General features: G+C 43.4%; 1 protein-coding gene across 1 annotated transcript in view; it reads right to left on the minus strand.

Moving 5' to 3' along the window:
- EDIL3 (EGF like and discoidin domains 3) overlaps positions 1-24,373 on the minus strand; it is a 1,529,327-nt gene that overhangs the window by 947,176 nt on the left and 557,778 nt on the right. Inside the window, exon 4 of the mRNA XM_085632425.1 lies at positions 22,346-22,375. Within this exon, the coding sequence (XP_085488551.1) occupies positions 22,346-22,375 (30 nt within the window). The remainder of the gene's footprint in view (positions 1-22,345; positions 22,376-24,373) is intronic.

Here is a 24,373-nt window from a genome sequence, read left to right on the forward strand (position 1 = left end):
GGCCAAAGCGGCAGCTCATTATTTAACCTATCAAAAATTGTCAAATCATCCACCACTGGGTCATATATAGAACAGAGCGTAAAAGATCCTGAGTGGGAGAGGCACGCAGCAATGGCCCAGCGCCCAAGTTTGTCTGTACGAGACCAAGCAAAATTGAAGACCCCCTTTCATGATAAAATAGCACCCCCCCTCCCTTGTGCGTGTTCCCTGGGTAGTGCAGCAGACAATTTGGAAACCCAAACCAATACGTTTATTTTGGCGTGAACGCTCTATATGCGTTTATTTGCAAACTTAATATATCTGCTTTTAGAATCTTTGCCTTTTCAGCTGATGATTGAGCCCACATATGTTGACTGAGGCTATGCAAAGTTTAACCATATAGGAGAGAAGAGAAAAGACCTAAAAATGAAACACCACATACATACCAAATTACAGCATTTAAGCAAATCTCCCCCGTTATATTTCAGTTGCTTTCTCAAATTTATATAATTATCTGCTTGCACACTCCCCCCTCTCCTCCTTTCCAGCACCACCCCCCTAGCCGATCACCCCCCAAACCCAGCCTACCCCACCCCAACCCACCCCCCTCCCTCCAACTCCAAACCCTACATCAAGCAACAGGTAATTCTGACCCTGGCGATGACTCATACTAAGGAGCTGTTCCCACCCCTAGCAAGTCTGGTGAAGTCAAGAAAATACCAAAGAAAAAGAAACCCGCAGCCTCAGATGAAACCTATGACCTGAAGAGAGTCCCAAAGAGCTGAAAGCTCACCGCACACCAGCATCGAAAGTGGGTACAAAAAGAAAGGAAGGACAACCAGGCACCCCTCACAACTTTGCTCTGTGCTTTCCCCTGGGAACCTTCCTGACCAGTTAAGATTCATCCAGAAATTCTCGTGCTTTTATTTCTGAAGTGAAAGATCGGGTTCTGCCATTGAAGAAAACCTCTAGTCTGGAGGGATTAAGCAGAAACACCTGACAGCCAGCTCCCTGCAGCAGAGAAAACATCTGCCGCAGCCACCACCTCCTCTCAACAGTAGCGTAGGAAAAGTCGGGCTGCACAAAATTGCCATCAAATGAGCATTTAAGAGTCTGGCCTCCCTGGGTTTATCCATCTGGCCTACCTGTCTAGCCTTCCGCAGCATTAAAAGGAACCAATGCGCCCGCTGTACCGCTGCATCCCAAATCCAATTGGGGAGGTCTGGAGAGGCACCTTTAAGCAAATTAACAAAGAAGGCCCTAGTATCACTTCCTTCCACATTCTTGGTTATACCCAAAAAACCGCAAATTGTTCAGTTTCTGGTGGTTTTCAAAATCTTCCAGCTTCCAGTGCACATCCACAGACTGGGCATCATGTTCATCAATATGTGGTTTGCAGCATGTCAGTTGCCTCCTCCACCAACGCTGTCTGTGCTTCTGCTGCAGATACTCTCTCCACCATGTCTGTGCATATCTTATTACCTTATGTATTGCACCTTGAAGTTTTTTGGTGGCTACATGGGCCCTGCAGGTTTCTGCTCTGGCTTCCCCCTGCACTTGTTTTAATGTGCTATAGATGAGTTCCATGGTAGGGGCTTCTAAAGATGCTACTGTGGCATGTTCCAGGGGTTGACCCCTGTTTTTTTCGTACACCTGCTGGGTTGCAGAGTAGTCCAAAATCAGTTGCAGAGGAACGGCTTAGGTTACAATATTACCACAGGCTGCAACAGACCCCCTGCTAATAAGACTACTCCTTGCTTATCGCTTCTTCAAAGCCACTGGGCACTTCCGTGTTCCAGGGGATTTGGCCCACCCATCTTCGCTGCTTTCAGAGCCTCCAGAGCACAGTCCTTATTGTGAAAAATATTCGCTTAACCCCGAACCCTCAGACTCGTCAGTCATGGAAAGCAATGTATCCCCTTGATCAGGAGATGCAGTGAATCTTATATCAGGGGTATTTTTCAGGTCATCTCAAGCCTTTGACTGGACATATTTAGGGGGTAGCCGCCGTCCCCACCAACTGGGTCTGCTTCCCTAAGCCCAAACTAGCCAGGGACTCATAGAGTGTGTTAGTAACTGTCTCCAGATATAAAGAGCTTTTTCCCCTGCCTGCGCCCCCCTCCAGGTTGGATATCAATTCTCTTGGGGTAGTATCTAGCATAATTGGGGACCCACTAAACTACTCACAGTCTCATCCATGCCGGCATCAGCCATCTGTTTTCCTTGTGAACTTTCTGACTCTATAACCGTTGAGTGTTGTGCGGTTGAGCAGGTAAAAATTGCTAGTATTATAGGTTGTTTCAATTCAGCCTGTGCTAGTACACTTGATGTGACCCGGAGGTCGTTCTGTGATCTAGGCTTTTCAGCCGGAGCTCCTGCTTTCGCTATCGGATTAGCCTCCCTGTCAATTTCCTCTGCTTTTTTTCCGCATCCTGTAATTCGTTGTGTCAGAGGGGGTGCCTAGGTCAATGCGGATGAAATGTCTCTTTGCTCTTTTTGATTCTCCTTTGCTGCTTTGTTTGGCTGGGGCGGCATCTTGTGATCCAGGCGTCTGCACCACCTTGATACAGTGGTGCCAGTCAGCCTTGCCAGTGCTAGGGCGATTGTCAGGTGAAATCTCGCTGATCGAGCGATGGAACCCAGTAAAAAATAGAAGAAGCTGAATGGAGTCACCCGCATAACGTGAAGCTCCCAAGTATTTTCGTCTTTACTAACTTCAGGAAGACATCTCTTGTCACAACATTCACAGGAGCTGCCGAGAGCGGTTAACGTGGCGTTCTAGGTAGCCCCCATCTTGCCCCCGCCCTTCTTCTTCTTCCCATAATCCACATTTTCCATGCTCCTAAACTTTTTATTACTTTGCATTTTTGACAATTTCATTTTTGAAATGTGAATGTAAATCCTGCAAAGCGATACTTTGGCTAGTAATAATTTACACTTTTTAAGTTTATGTTTTTTACATATACTGTGGTTGGTAGTGACATATCTCAACTGCCTTTGTTTTTTTTAGAACCGGTCCAGGAAGATTAAGAGGACAAGAAGGAACAATGCTATGGGTGACAGGAGCTGGGGCGAGTAGTAAGTCAAGTGTCTCTCTGTGACATCTGCTACATTAGATAAGCTATTTCTTCCTTGCATTTAAGCCCATTCCCAGCCCTTTTTAAGTTATCTACCTTACTGTGTATCTGCCTTGACTTTCAGCCACTTACATTAGTGGTATAAGAGGCGTGCTGTCCATCAATAATGATCTCATTCCATCCTGCCGTATCCTTACATGTGCCACCTTTCCCGTGCTCTCCATGCCACTGGAGTCAAGCTATCCTGGCTGATGAGGGGGTGAAACCGAAACCGGTCCTAGGATGCTTGTTTTCAGTCCAGGGAGGACCTGACCTGGCAGTTCGGGCTGGACTGTTCCCATTGGGCACAGGGGCAAGACTGATTTGCATATGACTGGGTCAAAACTGGAATGGCTTGGGGAGCAAAAAAAGGATGGATTTAGGCCCAGATCTCTGTACTGGGGTGAATGTATGACATTGTTCTGCATTCTGTCCATCAAATTGTTGTTTTTCAACCTTTCTTCCACACTAGCTTCCTAAGTTTCTTATTATGCCATCTCATACACTGGAATGTCTGTGCTTCCAACTAAGTTTGGTTGGATCCCACTTTGGGCACTCTCTTTGTGCCTTCGTTGAGGCTGGAAAATTAATCGAATCCAAATCAAAAATGTTTTCTTAAATCAGTTCCTTTTTATTTGAAATTATTTTCATTTCAGTTTTTCTTCTTGTACATTGTTAATTCATTCATATATTCATGAGTCTCCAATGCATTTCGAGCGAGAAATTCTACAATAAATACATTATGCCCTGTTTATGTCACTTTGTACTTGCATTCAATCAAACTGTGCATTGTGTACATTTGGTGAGTGAAAAAATGCCCTTGTGTTATTAAACTCATGTGCCCATTCTTTACTGTGCTTAGTGTGCACGTTGTGAATACGACATGTGTGTACCCAACTCGCCCGTCTTTTAAAATTGGGCTATAAATTTAAACTTTATACTCACGAATGTGTAGCGTGTTTGTTAGAATATTCACGGCTAAAAGTTATCTGTGTAAATGAACAAAAACCATCATCCCCATTAGAAGGATATTGGTGTTCAAAACATTGTCGCGTCCGATTTTTAAATAAAGTTCTAACCGCGATCTACTGTTCACGCTAACACGCGTTGCAAGATACACTTACACGGGAAATGATCTTCGACAGCTGTGGGCAGTCTCCAGCAGCATGTTCGTGTTGCTTAGAGCAGCTCCGATTATTATTCACCAAACGCTATGTTTTCCTCGTGTTTTGTGTATGCGACGTCAGGCTGCGCGAGATTAAAAAACAGACTATTTTGTGTATGTGTGTTGTGGTGGCCATGTTGGATGTGAGTAAGCCTGAGTGTTTCACTATGGCTTCTATGCCTGAGTAAAGAATATGTTAATAATTGCGCAAATGTGTGTGTGTAGTTAATGTAGGCACCTATTGGGACATTGTGAATCACTATCTATACTAATGGTACAGTACATCTATCGAATTCCATCTTGATAAGGCCATTCTTGCTTATTCATTGATAAATAACTTCAACCCAGTGTGAAAAAGATGAATTCCTACATTAAGGATACCACCGACTTTTTGTGCAAAATGCAAAACATAACCTTGATGAAACATGAAACAGTATTATTATGTACAGCGGACATAAAATCATTATACACTTCCATCCCACATTCAATGGGTTTGGAAGCGATGGAACATGCGCTGACACACACAGAACTTGAAATACCAAGGCAGGTTTTTCTCATGGAATTAATCTATTTCACCCTCTATCAGAGTTATTTTCAGTGGCAAAATGAATGGTATCTTCAGCTCACCGGAACATTCATGGGCAATTGTACTGCGCCGGCGTATGCTAATCTAGTAATGCAGAGATTTGAAGAGGAACATATATTGTCTAACCCCCAATGGAAGCCACATATAAAAGCGTATTTTAGATATATCGACAATATATTCATGCTGTGGACAGGCAGCCATGAAGAAGCAAAAATGGCCTTATCAAGATGGAATTCGATAGATGGGCGAATTCAGTTTACCAGTGAGATCTCGGAAACTCACATAACCTTTTTGGATGTGCTAATCACTAGAACTGAAAAAGGATTAGAAACAGACGTCTACCGGAAAAAAACTGACAGGAACAACATGTTACATTACAGCAGTTATCACCAACTATCATTAAAAACACATTTACCCACAACACAAATGATGAGAGTAAAAAGGATTGTTTCAAACCCGACGACATCACAACAGAGAATCATAGAAATGGAAGAAAGGTTCAGACAAAGAGGGTACCCTCCCACAATTTTGGAAAACCCCCAAAAAAGATGTGAATCCAAAACAAGGGATGATTTACTGAAAACTACCCAAAAACCAGGAAACACCAGAACGGTGATAGTTTCAAAATTCTCAACAGCAAGCAAAATGTTCAAGAAAACTATTACCAAACACTGGCCTCATGTTAACCACAGAACCTGACTTCAGGAACTCATTTTTAGAATCACCAATTTTCTCATACACACAAAGTAGAAATTTAGGTGAAATACTAAAACAGCAGCCCAGAACAATAACTAACCCCAGGGGCACCATACCCTGTTTGAACTGCAATAACTGTAATGGTATCATACGAGGAGTTAAAATAAATCACCCCATGAAAGGACACGCTATTAAAATCTACGAGACAGCCACTTGCGATACAGAAAATGTAATTTACATGTTGAAATGCCCCTGCGGCAAAGTATACGTGGGGAAAACTGAAAGAAAATTCAAGATAAGGATGAACGAACACAAGCCCAATATCAGAACAGCCAACATGAAGTCGACGATTGCTACCCGTTTCTTGGAGGCCAAACACAACAAATCCCAATTACGATATCTCATATTGGAAGTATTGAACGGGCAGAAGGAAGAGACAACAGAAAATATCTGCTAAAATGTGAAAATTATTGGATTATGAAAATGCAATCATGCAGCCCGAATGGTCTCAATGAACGCATTGAATATGCATGTTACTTATATTTAGTTATTAAATCGCCCTGTTCTGAGGAACTGTATGGTTGCCTAATATTTGAAATTGTACTATCTATAAAAATTGCACTATCTATAAACATTGTACTGTACAATTAGTATAGACAGTGATTCACAATGTCCCAATAGGTGCCTACATTAACTATACACACACATTCGCGGAATTATTAACATATTCTTTACTCAGGCATAGAAGCTATAGTGAAACACTCAGGCTTACTCACATCCAACATGGCCGCCACAACACACATACACAAAATAGTCTGTTTTTTAATCTCGTGCAGCCTGACGTCGCGTACACAAAACGCGAAGAAAACATAGCGTTTGGTGAATAATAATCGGAGCTGCACTAAGCAACACAAACATGCTGCTGGAGACTGCCCACAGCTGTCGAAGATCAATTCCCGAGTAAGTGTATCTTGCAACGCGTGTTAGTGCGACCAGTAGATCGCGGTTAGAACTTTATTTAAAAATCGGACGTGACAATGTTTTGAACACCGATATCCTTCTAATGACGATCATGGTTTTTGTTCATTTACACAGATAACTTTTAGCCGAGAATATTCAAACAAACACGCAACACACTCGTGAGTATAAAGTTTAAATTTGTAGCCCAATTTTAAAAGACGGGTGACTTGGGTACACACACTTTGTATTCACTGCGTGCACACTAAGCACAGTAAAGAATGGGCACATGAGTTTATAAACACAAGGGCATTTTTTCCCCCACCAAATGTACACAATGCACAGTTTGATTGAATGCAAGTACAAAGTGAAATAAACAGTGCATAATGTTTTTATTGTAGAATTACTCCCTGGTGAAGAGCGAGTAACGCTCGAAATGCATGGGAGACTCATGAATATATGAATGAATTAACAATGTACAAGAAGAAAAACTGAAATGAAAATAATTTCAAATAAAAAGGAATTGATTTAAGAAAACATTTTTGATTTGGATTCGATTAATTTTCCAACCTCAACGAAGGCACAAAGAGAGTGCCCAAAGGGGGATGCAACCAAACTTAGTTGGAAGCACAGACATTACAGTGAAACTTTGACGTACCTTAGGACGGTTACGTCACCCCAGGAGCACCTCAGAAAAAAGTAAGCTCACTCAAAGATCCAATTACCACAGGTTGTGCGTACAGCTATTATATTCATTGATCTCATACACTGGCCCATTGTCTGCCTTCCAATAAAACCTAACTCACTCATAGCCAAACCTAAACCTAGTCCAATCCCTGTCTTAAAGTCAACTGTACCTAATACTCACTCACTCCATAATCTGGAAACAATATTTGTTGTACTGGTAATGAATTGGGGGAAAGAGTGGTATGGGTTGGGACTCAGGAGTTAGGTAAAGAAAGAGCAGGGTCACTGGAACTGTTATTAATATTATGTGCCAAAAGCCCAAACCATGTCCAAAAATCAGATGTCCATTAGGACCATTAACTATGGTGCATGAAAGCTGCATAAAGTTAACACACCACATTTTTCTGTGATGATATGATTTTGCAGTTTAGTCATTCTTTTAAACATAGGCCCTAATTACAGTGTCGGTCAGACGAGCGTCCAACTGACATCATAGCAGAAACAGGACTGCGCAACATGGAGTTGGCTGTCCAGCGTCCACTATTATGATGCGACGCCTTCACTTCACAGCGGTTGGAAAGTGAATTTTTTCTATTGAGGCTTGAGCAGTGGGTTGCAGCACCAGCCTCAATAGAAAATCTACACATTTAAAACATCAGTACACCGTGTGGCAGGCTCCATGTGGGGCCTGCCACATGGTGTAGGTATGTTCAGGGGGTCACCATAGGTGCCCCCCAGACCCCATTGCAGAGGCCGCAGTGGGATGGGGTCCCTGCTAGGGGCCATCAAAGTCTGTTTCCGCCTGCCTTTCTATTGCAGTCAGACTGTGATAGAAAGGCAGACCAAAAGGGACATCGTAATCCCTACTGCGGTGCCTGAGAAGGCACTGCCCTTATTGTAGGGATTACATTATGACTGCTGGGCCACGGGCTCCTTGAGCCCATCGGAACAGCAGCAGTTGGTCTCTCCACATGCTGCCTCCGATGGCAGCGAGCCGAAAGCAGGGGCAGGCAAGCCACTATTCAGGAAGGGCACACAGGCCCTTTCAGTGGCAGTAATCCTGCTTGAGCACAACAGAGTCCTCTGGCAATGTGCACAACGTAGTCCAGGTTCTCTGGTCCAACATCCCCATAAGCGTATCTCACCCCGTGCTGAAGTATGGCACCAATAGTTATAATGGAGTGTGCCTTTGAAGCTGGGGTGGTTCAACGGTCTCCCATTGAACCACCACAGATGTCGCCCCTAACTTTCAGTCCTGTCTTCCATGAGGCCTTGGAACACAGATCTTAATAGTTAGTGGGGCTACAATCTGGCTCCGGAGGTCAAGTGTCAAAATCTCCTCCTACAATCTGGCAGGGGTCCGGCATTACAATTGAAAGCCCATTGTTTTATAGCTGTCACTGGGGAATGCCCAGATGTGCTCTCCAAACATCCAGTGTGGACAGGAGCCTAGCACCAAGGCACACAAAGAGTTCAGAGCATCGAAATGCCTCCTTTTTAGTAGTGGCAATTCTGTTCGAATTAAGACAAAGCCACCTTGAGTTGTCACTGTATACCCAATTATATGAAACATCATGAGGCTACTCCATTGCAATCCACTACTGCAGTCTGAAATTATTTCAACCAATAACCTGTGTTAGCCTATGGGAAGAGCGAACCTCAAAAGCAGTGGAAACACATAAGGCTATTCCTCACTAGCTGGGCAGGAGTCACATTTGTGTTCCTGCCCTGCCTTTCACCTTCCACTCGTTTACCTCTTAAGATGTACCCATGGGGTATTCGGGTGGAGGTGAGAGGTCCTCTCAGGATGGCTAGTGACTTAAAGAGTCAACGTGCAATAGCGCGCATCATCCGAGTACCATCGGTGCAAAGCACCCACCAGCATGCAATGGCAGGCTAGATATATATTTAAGAGCACCATCAGTGCTAGGGTGCAAACTAGCTTGCAAAGGCAGGCTGGACACATACTTGCAGTCCCAGGTAAGCACCGCTTCCAAAAGTTTTCAGGAGGGGTGCAATCACTTTCACACTGCATTTAAAGTGGGAAAGTGCTCCAGGTCCTAAGGCCCTAACAAGAGAATCAGCAAAACCCAGGAAAAGAAAGCAAAACGTTTTTTTCTCTCTTTATTCATTATGTAATCCTACACATAGAGATCTCCTCAACCTAATCAACAACTCACTCATACAAGACGATATCTCAAGATAACCCCACACATGTAAAATCCTCTCACTACGTAAAAGAAAACACCCTCTACCTCAACAACCTATACAAATATCAAAATACCACCCATCTGCCCCATAGGAAAAAAAATTGTATTGTATTTCAATCAAGCTGGACTTGTATGGCACAGCTAATCACCCAAGAGGTACTGAGAGTGCTTCTGACAGCGCTCAGTTGAACAGCCAGGTCTTGACTCATTTTCTGAATTCGAACAGGGATGATGAGGTCAGTAGATGAAGTGGGAGGTCATTTCAGGACTTTGCAGCAAGGTAGTTAAAGGAGTGTCATCCACTGTTGCTGCAGCAGATGAGGGGCATGTGAGTGAGGCAGAGGGAGTCAGAACACAGGTGTCTGGAGGGAAGGTGGAAGCTCAGGCAGGTGGTTGATGGATGCGGGTCCCTGGTTGTGGAGGGCTTTGAAGGTATGGATCAACATCTTGAACTGACATCTCTTCTGAAAGAGTAGTCAGTGGAGGTGGGGGGGGTGATGTGGGTTCATTTAGGGAGGTCCAGAATGAGTCTGGTCACTGAGTTCTGTATAGTTTGCAGTCTCATGTAGGTGCGAGGTGTTTCCTATGTAGAGTGCGGTGCTGTAGTCCAGATTGCTGTGAATTGGTGGTTAATGGCCTGCTTGAGGACTTTGGCGGGAAAGGGGAGCAGAGAGATAGGGCAGTAGTTCTTGAGTTTGTTGGGTTATGCGGATGGTTTCTTGAGTAGAGTCTTGACTTCTGCCTGTTCCCATTCTTTGGGGAAGGTGGCCGTGTTGATGGATGCATTGAAGATGGTGGTGAGCTCGCTGCGGATAATCTTGATCCCGAGGTTGAAGATGTGGTGTGGGAGTTCCTGAGTGCATGGAGTTCTTGATGGCTGTGGTGTCTTGCGTGGTGAGCTGGTCCCAGGTGGTAAGCAGGTGGTTATGTTCCTTATACATGGGGGAGAGCTGGTTAAGGATGTCGGTGGGTTGGGGTTCAAAGTTCCTGTAGATTGTGGAGATGTTGTCGTAGAAGAAGTTGCAGAATTTCTGTGAAGGGGTGATGATGTTTTCGATGGCTGAGGGGCTGGAGAACTCTCTCGCAATGTTGAAGAATTCCTTGCTGTGGTTGGAGCTTGCTTTGATGCGATAGGCCAGGGTGCTTCTTTTTGTCCTTCTCAGGAGTTGGTGGTATTGGTTGAATGTTGTTCAGTTAGGGGGCTCCATGCTGGTGCACCATTTCCTTTTGAGTCGTTTGCAGGTATGCTTCATGGTTCTTAGTTCCATAGCATACCAACTGGTATGCTTGGAGGACCTCTTGGGCTTTGTCGGTTTGCTAGGTGCGACTCGGTTGGCGCACACTGTGATCCAGGCAGAGAAGTTCTTGACCGCCTGTTTGAAGATGTTGGCAAGCGAGCAGAGCGATGAAATCAAGAATTTGATAGCAGAAACTGGGGTGAGGTCCTGGAGGTGTATAGGCGAGGGTGTCTCTGATGGTGATTTTGCTTTTGATTCAGGGTTGGAAGTTGAGGTTTTCCATGATCAGGGTGGTGTTGTCAGTGGTGGTGGTGCAGTGGATGGTTCCCTTGTGGATGAAGGTGATTCCATCTCTGTGCTTGATGGTGCGGTCTCGTTGTGTAATCTTGTAGCCATCAAGTGTGGCTGAGGTGATGCCAGACGTGGAAGCGTGTTTGAGACAGGTCTCAATGAGGAAGATGACATCAGGGTGAGGGAGGTGATGGTGCCCCAGATCTAGGTGGTGTGCTTGCAGAGAGATTGTGCATTGATTAAGAGGCAGTGGAGATGGTCTGGTGTGGACATGGTAGACATGGTGGTGGTTGCCATGTGTGCTGGAGCTCCAGTGTTGCAGGAGCAGAGGCAGTGCCAGCAGGTGGAAGGCCCTACTGCTGATCATGGAGCGGTACCACAGCAGTTGTTGTTGCGGGGTCCTGGGTCCTGTGCTTAGAACTCAGCGGTGGTGCATCTTCAGGTGGCGGTTGAGTCAAGGGTCCTAGTGCTGCCCAGGCATGGACGGATGCAGACGGGCTTGCCTTTGGTGCTCCAGTGGCACACCCGCTGCATGGGGTCATGCTGTGACCTCAAATAAGTAGGTCCTGGAGGTGGGAGGCCCTGTGGGAGGTTGTGGGAGAGGCTGACCTGAGGGCAAAAACAGTGGGAGGATTGGGGCAAATACAATATAAATAGCAACAGAAAACAGATTAGCAAAGTCAAAGCAGAAAATTATCACAGGGCGCAGAATCAGGCAGCAGTGAATAAAATAACAGAATAAAGGTAAGCAAGGCAATGCAGAAAACGAAATCGGGGATAAAATCAAACAGAGCAAAGTTAGCAAGGGGGTGGAGACACAGGGACCCGCTCAAGTGGGTCGTGCTGCGGCCTGAGTTAAGTAGGTTTTGGGAGGTAAGAAGGTCTGTGGGAGGCTTTGGGCAGGGCCAATGTGAGGGCAAAAACTGTAGGAGGTGTGCATGGGAAAAACAATGTAAACGCCAACAAAAAACAGAATAGCAAAGACAAAACAGAAAACAACCACAGGGCACAGAATCAGGCAGGAGTTAAGAAAACAACAGAATGAAGGCAAGCAAGGCACTGCAGAAAACAAAACCGGGTACAAAATCAAACAGAGCATAGTCAGTAAGGGGGAGCTGACATGAGGACCTGCTTTGTTGTATTTATATAGCTCTTACTACCTTTGATGAGGAATTAAGCAATTTGCACTGTGCAGCACGCTGCCCCAGAACCCAACTTTAGTGGTTAGTCAAGTGTTATTGGTTATCGTTGGTTATCGGAATTAGTCTTGTGCTCTTAAACCATTCTGTGCATTCACTCCAGTTTATTTGTAGAAGATTATATCAATAGGAGTTAGTTGTGATCATTAGTGGGGAGGCGAGTTATGTAAATTCATGCAGATATTTGGTGGTATTGTTAGGTTTTAGGGGTGTGACTCTCAAAAGGTGAGGCTGTGACCTCTGAAATGCATTGTGGACAATCAGAAAAACATGAATAGAATTGAAGGCAAACATGCATGTGACGTAGAGAAGATTGTGCTCAGACAGAGGTGGAGTGTTAGGAATTGAAAGAGAGAGAGGACAGTTTGGAGAGAAAAAAGGAGATGCGACAGTCAGATATTTAATGAAAAGGTCAGTTTTACATGCTGTTTTTTTAAGGAATACAGAGGCTGTTTTTAGAGATCTCATACACATTGAGGATGTAAAACTGGAAAGAAACAACATTATTGACATGTGAAGATATTAAGTATGTTGGATCGGCACTGGAATCAGGAGAACTGTATGTCCACTTTGAGGCAACTCCTAGACCAGCGCTCGAGCAAGAAGATCTGATCCGCTCGGGGGTTTGAAGTGAAAAGTAATGGTTAGATGCAAACATTGAAAGGAGGTTCTGCCCATGCTGGAGCAGATGTCTTCTGAAATTCATCCTTAAACTTGACTTGCAGAGTTATTTACCAAGCAAAGTGGGATCTATTTTGGATGCCTCTAGTTTGGCGTTGCATAAGATGGAGGGTGAACACAGTTTACCCCGACGATGGAAAAATTATAAAACATCCAACTGCAATCTAACTACAAGATCAGAAGGATGCTAACCACCTCTCACATGAACATGAATACAGCTGTAGACTCACTGCTGCACAAAAGCTGCAGCCATCCAAGCTTTATTCAACACTCTTCTCATTGCAGATAAAGGCAGCCCATGCATTCTCATCCTGCTTAGTCTCATAGCTGCCTGCACAATAATTAAACACTAAGCCCTTAGCCTTGCAACAAGTATGGGATTTCTTAAGGAAGTCCTCATATGGGTCTCCACCTGGCTACTCAATCATCACAGCACATACCCCTCCCATAATTTACCTGTTTTCTGCAGAGCCCCTCTTGGTTCCTTACTCTTCACAGGCCTCTTCATTGTATTAATGAATCCCCCCAGGATCGTCCTCGTGCACCTACTTTTTAAGCTGAATCAGTATATTGATGATGAACTGTATTTCAAAATCCCAGTAAAGACGATAATCTCAAAAAACTGCCAATTCATCTCATAAACATGGATTTCAAACGACTGTCCAACATTGAATAATAGCAAGAAAAAAACGCAGCTTGATTAGCAATGCAGACACATAATCTAAAGTCCAGAAATATGTGAGCAACATGAAGTTTGACATATTCGAATATTCACTCAGCCATAGCACGAAAACTCTTAGCTGGACCATGTTTCAAAACCCACATAACATTAGAAACACTGTTTTATGCGCTGTTTCTCCCAAAGCGAAATCCTCCTATCCAAAGATGATTGCAGAACCACTGTCCAAACCTATAACTCCCCCACCTGCAAAAGTACATCACCCTACAAATAAGAGTCCCAACGTCATCTGTTGGAGAGGATCATCTATGTAGCTGCATGGCACATTAAGGGTCCCAAGAAACCTGACCTCATTTCCTGATCCCTGCAATACCAACGCTGACTGCAATTGCAGGCATTCATTACCTTCAAGATCCCTGGCATAACATGCAAAGCAGCAACAAAGAGGAGCGGCTCCTGCCTTTGGGTGATGGTACACTCTGGATGTCTTTTCAATGCTTTACAAGAGTCCAGCTAATGACCACATTAGGGATGAAAGGAGGCAGAACAAATCCTGGAAGGAGGTCTTCGTCTACACCCAACCATAAATATGGCTTGCTCTAGCATGCAGTCAGTGCAGTTCAAAAAACATATGAAGACACATTATTTCCAGTAACACCTAATCAAATAACATGGCGCCTGTATTAGCGATTACGGACATCCTGTATAAAACATAAAATGTGCTCCTATTCCAGTTCTTGAACATGGATGACTCAGTGTACATGGCTCAATTGTTCTTGCACAGTCTGCATTACATAAATGCATACATAAGTATACGTTTACACAGGGGCTTGGCAGGGTGGTCACTCGAGCACTTGTCAATGGACTTCTGGCCAAGGCCCAGTTGCGGGTCATTCCTTTCTCTCTCAAAGCCCCACTCTGCAAATATGCACAGAAACTATGGCTGCTGCATCCTTAGTAATGCGCCTGTTTCACATTGTCATGCACAGAATGACAATGAGCTGGTCTAAGCAGGCACATCATGATGCGCACTGTGCAGGGGTGCAATGACTGGGAGGGCTGTATCCTCCCTACCTACATATTACGGTTCCATGAGCCGGGATGGCTACCAGGAGCCGAGGCTCCTACTAACTACCACGAGTTGAGCCTCCTACTAACTACCAGGAGTTGAGCATCCTACTAACTACCAGAAGTTAAGCATCCTACTAACTACCAGGAGTTGAGCATCCTACTAACTACCAGAGGTTAAGCATCCTACTAACTACCAGGAGCCTCCTACTAACTACCAGGAGTTGAGCATCCTACTAACTACCAGAAGTTAAGCATCCTACTAACTACCAGGAGTTGAGCCTCCTACCAACTACCACTAGTTGACCTCCTACTAATTAGTTGTCTGTTCCTTCAAATGCCGTTTTTTTTGTCTCTGTTTTCACTGTTTCCTAACACTGTACTTAATTTGCCTAATTGGTGCCTTTGGAAAGTAACCATAATGATGTACAGCAAAATTGAAAGGCATGTGCACAGCGGGGGTGTTCTGCACATTCACTCAAACAAAAGCCAGAGATGCTAGCTCTCATTTAAATGTAATTAAAAAAACAAGACACCTACAAACCGAAAAAAATCCCCTCAAATTAATACTATCTATGAAAGAGGACACACATGTCCAGAGTGCTTTTTTGTGCTTTCATAGCACTTACAATATGATGCACGAAAAGTTGCAATTTGGCATCAGATGTTAAGATTATAATAAATGCAGATGATACCCATGTGTGTATATTTGAGTATATTGATCAGTATTGTACCTACTGCAGCATTCTATGCGTAATTTGACGGAGAGGAGTCTGAATGCCAGCATGGCCATTTCAGCCTTTTATTAATCTTTTATTGATAACATGGGTATACATGAGCTCACTACGTAGACTTGCATTTTACTATATGGCATAAAACAAATAGTATTAAGATTTTGTGACATTAAAAAACAAAAAAAATGAAAAGTGCAATAGGTTTTATAGTCTTATCGGTCTATTGCAGTAACTTCAGGTATTCGTGCTTGTTGCCATGGCCACAAAATCAAATTCTGGTGGGACAACTCAGCCTGAGGCTGACAAAATAAGCACCATTAAATTGGGTAACAAATAAAATCTGGTATCTTTCAAGCCCACTAAGAGACCTGCTAGGCAAGAATGCGCACTCTTCAAATGTATGTGTTATGTCTATGTTAACACATAAAAAAGTAAGAAGCAGACAAACATTTGGGCATATCAGATAAATAAACCACTTGCAGCTGACCAAAGAGAATTGCTCTCCAGGAGGAACCTTTGAAAAAAATAAATAGCAAATTTACCAGAACTGCCGGGGTCCTATGTTTTGGTTCACTGCAATGAAGGAATTTTAGGTGGCAGAACAATAATTTTAAGAGGCCTAACAGTATGGTAGAAGACCAGAGGAAGGTTTGATGGAATGAGATGGTAGACTAGGTGTTATACCTGCTGCTTAGCCAGTGTGACTGGGGTGTGGAATGTTGGTGTGTGGAGATGCTGTGGAATATTGGGTGAGTGAGAGAGCCAGTTGGAGAATGGGCTGAGCAGCAGGAAGGCTGCTCCTGGTGTGGCCCTTCATCATATCTACTTAAATAAGCATCTACTTAATCTATCTTGGACTACTGGACACCATTTGAAATTCAACACTAGGAAAATAAGTGAGGTCTAGAGAAGGAGGAAAGAAGAATGCAATGGAAGGGCTGAAGTGAGATGGATGAGGGAAGAAGGAGGGTGATGCAGAAAAAGACTGGTGGTGTAATGCCTGAAGGGAGACAAATACCAAGACGAATGACTATGGAAGATGGATTAAGTAGAGGAATCTGAGTACTGATGTTGAAAGACGGGCAGAAGAGGGACTTTGAAAGAATGACAGAGAAGGAAAGATTGAGTGGTAGAGGTTAAAGGGATGAAACATTTGCTGGATTAGATATGGAGGAGGAAAGAGTGAGTAGAAAATAATTGTGTGACAACCGAAAAAGAGCAACAAATTCCTTTTTTGGAGATCACATACTACTTCTCAGTGTTTATGAAATGAACTTATTGTTACTCATCCTGCTGCTCTGAATGCACCAAGGTGCATGGCCACCAAGAGAGAGATCTAGAGAGAGTAAGGTTCAGAGACAGCAAAATAAATAAAGTAATCCTGAGCAAAAAACCCAAAGAGAGAGAGATTCAGGGTGTTGAAAATTTGCCCTTTCTGCAGGGTCACCTGGGAATTTAAAAAACTTTTTTAACCCCAATTTGTATGGTTGTAGAACATTTTGGAATCAAAAAAGGGGCCTTCTGTTCCTGAGAAAGGAGAAAAGGTGTTACTAACAGGGGTGTACGGACTTATGTCATGAGGACCGTCAACAAGACTGTCTCATGTTGCCCTCACACATCCCCAAGGGGATGCTTCATCATAGGGCAATGCTCCTCATCAGGCCGGCACTGCAATGCCCTACGGGTCCCCTGAAAGGTCACTTTGCCGAAGATCTTTTTCAGAGATGCCGTATGATGCATACAAGTGAGGTGACTGGTGTGGTGGAGTAGTGGAACGTGGTTGTAGGTTAAAAACTGATAAGGGAGGTCGCAAGCTGTCCTGTAATAAAATAGACCGCCCTGTCAGAAATAAAAACCTATAACAGGCAAATGCTACTCTAGAGTTTTGAAAGGAACTCTGGTAGTCAGTGTATAACGACTATGCATGGAAAAAATGTAGCTGTGAGGTGGATGCCTCACTCTGGTCTCCTACTCAGTGATTTTTCGACGTTTCACCCCTAAAAAGTGGTCTGAAGCTTCTGTGGTGCTTTGTCAGGACATAAACATATATAAGGAAAAATTACCCTCACAATTGTGGTGCCCCTAATGTGCAACCTACTGTCTGTGTGATTCAAGGTCCAACCTAAAGCAAAATAGTTTTTTACCACATCAGGTGGAGCAGAGGTGCCGCTTTCGAGCGTGCCCCGACTTTTAGACTGTGGACCGTGCTTCTGCACCTTTCCTTTCATATCTGCCTCCCTAGGATTGGACACAGATACGAAAGGGTAGGTGCAGGGACACCGTCTGCACTGTAAAACTTGGGGCGCGCTCAAACGAGGCACCTTCGTGCCACCTGATGTGGTAAAAAGTAATTTAGATGTAAAGTGCTCCGACTCCCTACATTGGAATGAGAGACGCTATAAAAAAAAATGAAATACTTGTGAGAAGGGAAATCAAGAGATTAGGGGCACTGTTGGAGAGAAATAGTGAGGGAATCATTAAAGGGCCCCAAGACAATTGTTGTATCCAGGTGCACTGTAGGGTCATCATACTTGCAATCTAATACAATTGAATATATAATGAAATGTGTTGTGAAAAACACAATTTTTGACATTTTTTCCCAACGTTTTCTTGGCGACAGAACCCCCCCCCCCAAACTCCATTTGTAGTGGTCAAGCTAACTTGCCGCACTCACTCGCTGAGCACCGTGTGGGGGCTGGTCTGACAAAATTTGCCAGGGCTGCTTTGGGTTCCCGGTCCAGTCCTGGTTGAACCCAACCCTTTCTGTGTGATGGCTGTCTGGAAAGTGTGTACAAAGTGTAGCTGTCTCCCAGGCCTAGATGTGATTTGGAGTCAGGCTGCAAAGTACAGAGAAAGTCCTACTTTCTAAAAGTGACATTTCTAAAAATAGTAATGTAAAATCCACCTACACCAGTAATCAGGATTTATCACTACCAAACTAAACATATCAAACATGGCAACGCTACTCCTTTCAGATGAGGAATTAACACTTAAATATATATAAGGGAATTCCAAATGCTAGCCTATAAGAGGAGTAAACCTCACAGTAGTGAGAAACAAAATAGGCTGTTTGTCACTGCAAGGACATGCCACATAATAAAGGCACATGTCCCACCTTTTACTTACACAGCACCCTGCCCGTAGGGCTACCTTGGGCCTACCTTACAGGTTGCCTATATGTAGTACAGGAGGAGATATATGGATTGGCAAGTAGTGTTAGATACCAAGTCAAAGTGGCAGTAAACTGCGCATGCTGGCTCTGCAATTGCAGGCCTGAGACAGATTTGAAAGCACTGGTTGGCAGTAGTAAAGTGCCCAGAGTAGTAAAGCCAACAAAAAGGTCATAAAAATAGGCTGCGAAATGCAAAACGTTTGGGGATAACCCTGCAAAATGGGGCGAGGTTGAATACTGGTCTTGCTCAATCAGATAACCATGGTTGGCGCTTTGTGTTTTTTGGAGCTATTTTTAATTCACACTTTAAAAACTTAATGTCTTCTGTTCTATTTATTGGATTGTTGATGCCAATTTATTCATTAAAATGTCCTCTATTTTTACTTAATTAGATTGGGATTTTTCTTGTGTTTTCACTTTTTTACTGTATGAGTGTTGCACAAATACTTTGCACATTGCCTCTAAGTTAAGCCTGGCTGCTTTGTGACAAACTACCAGTGGGTTAAGCACAGGTTTATCAAGTGACTTTAATGGTTCACCGTGACAAGGATTGTGATTATTATTTGAGGGGGACTTTCACCCACCTTTAAATAATGCTCCAATTTTCCCCACAGAGGAACATTATAAGACCAATAGTGAGAGCCAAAGAGAGAGAGAGAGAGAGAGAGAGAGAGAAAAAACCAGTACATCGTTAAACTAAAGAAAATATTTTAGAATTTCAGTCAAAAGGGACTTTAGTTGTTGGCTGTGATTATTTTAAGCCATGTTATTTTGCTTACCTGTGTAGTGCTTTAAGCAACCATAAGGTCACCTGTTAACACTGAGAACAGGTAGAATGAGTAGCCAGCTTGAGGTGTCTGGCCAACAGATAGGAAGGAAATAAAAAGTAGAACTAATGTGGGACATGACATGACAGAAGTAAACACAATACAGAAAGAGGTTTATGTGTGGGATGACAACCAAGAAGAATTTGAATGACACAGATATAGTAAAAGGTGTACTATTCAAGAGATACAAGGGCAGGCAGGAGAACACCCCTTATGGGTTGCTTCTTTGCCATACTTAAGATTTCCTTACTGTGTGGGGAGTTGATGCGTTGTTTCTTACTGTGGCCCGGTGACGATGCGACAAGATGGCGCCTCGATGCAATGTAACGATCCGCTGTGATGCGACAAGGTGGCGCCTTAAAGTGATGCGATGCGTCAACGTTGGATGCGATGCGTGCACGCCCGACAGCCGTGCGGCGAACTCTGTAACTTCTGAGCCACAACAGGCCCTGCGACACGCTTCTCAGGTGATGTGGCGGCGACACGCTTCTCTGGGGATGCGACACTCTTCGTTGGTGATGCGATGGCCAACAGCTGTGGCGGCAACAAGCTTCTCCTCGTTGCATCACGCTTCCAGCTCCCAGCGACACGCAGTCTTCTCAGAGGGCTCAAACATCAGTAGGTACCTCTCTACAAGTAGAATTCCCGGAAAGGAAATTCAGGGGGCGCTGAAGGTGAAGTCTTTGTGTCCCGAGACTTCAGAACAGGAGGCAAGCTCAGCTCCAAGCCCTTGGAGATCTTCCTCAAGATTGTAAAAGTACATACAAAGTTCCTTTTCCTCTTTCGTTGGCAATAAAGTAACCACTGCAGGTTAACCCCAACAGCACAGCACAGGGGCAGTCTCCTCCTTCAGCTTCCTTGGTTCTTCTCCTTGGCAAAGGTTTGTCTTGATTCCCAGAAGTGATCAAAAGTTCTGGGGTCTGGGTCCCCCTTTTTATACACACAAATCCTTTGTCTCTGAAGGAAGAGAGTGTCTGTACCGAGTCCAAACCAGTTCTGGGTGCATTCTGCCAGTGAACAACTTCTTCCTTTGTCAGTGTGGGTGAGGGTCATCAGACGCACCACAGGAGGTGGAGCCAGCATTTTGGAAGGCAGGCACAGCCCTATTCAGGCCCAGGTGCTACTCCTCCCACCACTCCCAATGCAGATAGGTCTCTTCAGCCAGTGCTGACTCACCCTGTCTCCTGGAGCCACCCCAGCCCCTGTCACTCACAAACCAGACATGCAATACACAACCTAGCAGAGGCAGGCTGGATGGTTAGGTAAGAAAATACCTACTTTCTAAAAGTGGCATTTTCAAACACAGAATGTTAAAACCAACTTTACTAAAAGATGTATTTTATCATTCTGAGTTCAGGCATACTAAATTCGTTTTTTCGACCATGTTCTCTGGCTCAGTTAAGATTATAAAATGTTATAATCCAACTGCCCATTCTGGCCTATGGGACAGGTAGCCTTGCAATAGTAAAAAACAAAATTGGCTGTAATTCACTATCAGGACTTGCCACACACATCAGGGGATATCCTACCTTTTACATACAATACACCCTGCCCTGGAGCCTACCTTAGGGGTGACTGATATGTAGAAAAAGGAAGGTTTAGGGACTGGTAAGTGGGTGCACTTGCCAAGTCGACATGGCAGTCACAGACTGCACACAGGCTCTGCAATCGCAGGCCTGAGACACACTTTACAAGCTGCTTCTGTGGGTGGCACAACCCCCACCAGCAGCATTTGATTTACAGGCCCTGGGCACACATGGTGCACTGTACTAGGGTCTGACAAGTAAATCAAATAAGCCAAACATGGAGTCACTAACCCAGTACAACAATTTACAATACGGAGCACTTGCACTGTGGCACTGAATAGCAGTGGCACAGTGCCCAAAGCATCTAAACCAGCAAAACACATCAAAAATACAGGAGGCAACAGCCAGTGGTGCCAGGTCTAACAATAAGCATACTACCTGAAATGTGACTATAGGGAAAGATGTCCTTGCAAATTCCTTCTTGTAGGAAGAAGAAAAAAAGTAGGTTTCTGTGTATGAAGTACTATATTTTGAACAAGGCTCATTGGTCATTACTGTAACTAAATAGGAGCCCAGAATCAGCTGATCCATCCTCCAGAGAACACCATTCAGAAGAGAGGCATATCAGAAAAAGGTGAGGGGCATTGTTAAATAGACAGACTGGTTGATGGAGGGATGATGAAACATGGACTAATGGCCCAATCAGGAACACGTGGCGGCTTTATATCACTCGGTACATTATGATGAACTAACAAAACCATACTTTTAGACAGACATTATATATTAGGGAGAGCTTAGACTAACTGCAATAAAATAAGACTGGGGCCATACTAATGCATACTCTAATACGTGGGATAACTGTTGAGTTATTTACAATACTTAAAAATATTCTAATGCGCGTGATTTGAACACAAATAGTGTATAATAAGTAGCCAGGTTGTGCAAGATACTAACTTCTGTGTGTGGTTAAAGATGTTGATTTACAGGCAAGACTCAATATACCACCTGCAGGAGAGGGATTCTCCACCAGAACTGCTAACACTCTCACCAACTTAGGCATAGCTCAGGAGGGAAGAAGTAAGAGACTCCTTCCAGATTTTTCCTTCTCGCGTAATTCATTGTTTCTAAAATTCTAGTATGACCTTAAAAATATCCAATATTCAAAAATATGGATGTAACACACCAACACCTCACAACTTAGAACCATTATAATAAAAAGCACATACTCCTAAAATATCCAAGACCCACTGGCTTTGTTAGTCCTTTATATAGGAAGGTGAAGCCACCCTAAACACTACAGATGCTGGCAGAATAAACCCATATGTTTCTCTGGTCTTTACCTGATTTGGCCTCTATGAAAAATTAGTACAGGAGTCAGATATATTAATTACGAAATACATTTGTTAAGTAGGCTAAATACATATATATTAACAATTTATATTAACAATATTGTTCAAATAATAAAATGATAATTTGAACAAAATTATATTAATTGAAAACCATGCTAATTAGAAATTTGTTTAAGTAATCTTACCTGCTGAAGTTGGGTCTTCTTCATATGATGCTGAACATAAAAGAAACGATAGAAAATGTTTAATCATTGTCTGTTAATAAACATGTGCAGATTTTCTGTTGTTAACAATGCATAATTAAATCTGTATCTGATTAGATGTATAGCATATAGTTCCCCCTGTCATATAATAAAGATATTGATAGTCACCAAGGAGTACTTTGAGTCTATGATGGAACAATGCTGATGGTCGATGGTCGATATCCTTTAAAGCATCCTGGATATCTGAGGTGATTTACAATATACTTTTTGTCAGAGCTTATGAGGTCACACATCACCTTTCCCACGAACTGTGTAAATCCTTGGGGCCGTATGTATGACCCAGTTGCGTCAAGCTCGCACCACGCGAAAGGTACTTGTGCAACGCAATTACTAAGTGTGATTTATGAAGCCATGCAAGGCCACTTTGCATGGCCCTGAGTGGCTTCATAAATCTCTGCATTGCCTTACTCTTTGCTAGAATGGCGTTCCAAGCGCTTGCGCCGGTGTTCTTGCAACTCCCATGGTTTTTAGTGCATAGCCAGATTTACCAGGAGAGGCGTAACGAGGAGGAATATCTTTAATTCTCCTTGTTTCTTCCTCTTTCTATGTGTTTTGCAGATAGAGAAGTATGTCTCTCAGGATTATTTTTGTGCAGGAATGGGCTCTTTCATGCACACAAATAATCAAGCATGCAATGCAGGCACCCCTACACCATGGTGCAACGGTTCCTGCATTGGTGCTAGGAATCCAAAATAGCACAATCACGGGGAAAATTCAGGAATGCACTATATTCTTTTAAATACAGCGTATTTCTGCCCAATCCCTATCAAGCGGTGCAGCACAGCAAGGTGACTTGATGCGCTACCCTGCGTGGCAATTCTCATAAATATGCCCTTTGGTGCATTACTCTTTCATATGAAAGAGATAGTTTGGTTGCAGACATGAGAAATAAAAGCAACATATATAGCGATAATTTAAACACACGAAAAAGCAATTAGTAATTTGTTGCAAAAATACATGAAAATCAGTTTACTGAAAGCCAGATGAAATAACCAATGCTGTAGCTCAGAATCTGTAGAAACGTGCAGCGAGAGTCTTTCCTGTATTGACCAATAGCATGCAAAAATAAACATTTTGCCATCAATGTTTCATTTCTGCTTGCTGATCCCAGCTCATTTTAAAAAATAGATCAGAATAACAGAAAAGCAAGTTCTTGTTTTCATTGTTTAAACTGATAATGAAATTATATTGCTATTCAAAAGAACTTTTTCTACATTATTTTTTGCATTCCATAAAAACAGTAAATCACATAGGTAATGTAATGACAGCCAAACAAGGTATTATTTTCAAATAACCACATTGATTTGGCTACAGACCAAGCAAAATCTATTAATCTATCATTTCCATTTCATATGTTGTGGCCCAATTCTTCAATGTGCTGCATATTCCTATAATCACATAACTCAGTATTGATTGAAATTAGGTAGAGTTTTGCGTCATCCTGTGTCGAGAGAGCAGTATGTGGTATTCCAGAATCCACATCAGCACCAGGAAATGGTGGAGCGATTATCAATGGAGCAGTTTAATTTCATGTTCAGGTCCACACATGCTCTCTGGGTTTGTCTCTGGGCCTTTCATGGGCATGCGTGCAACTTATTGTGTTTTCCATGTAGACCATTAGCCTCCACATGTCAGAGAAGTTCAGGGCAGTTTCTTATTGCCTGACATAATAATGAAAAAAGTGTGATCACTTGGCAAGCCATAGTGTATCAGCCACACCTAGCCCTCTGAGGAATTCTCTGTAACTCCCAGTGGGTACACGGAGTTGTATATTAAGCAATCGTGGAGCCTTGGACGATCTCCATGCCACAGGTATATCTATCATAGATACAGAGCAGAATCGAGGATTTCTTTTCTGGGTTTCTGTATCACCGAGGAGGGCATAAAGGCCCTTAGGCACAATTCTGGCTTTGGCAGTCCTTTCCTGTTTAATGTCCTCTCCAGTATGTT

This window comes from Triturus cristatus, chromosome 2_1 (assembly GCF_964204655.1).
Source record: "Triturus cristatus chromosome 2_1, aTriCri1.1, whole genome shotgun sequence".
NCBI classification, from domain to species: Eukaryota; Metazoa; Chordata; class Amphibia; order Caudata; family Salamandridae; genus Triturus; species Triturus cristatus.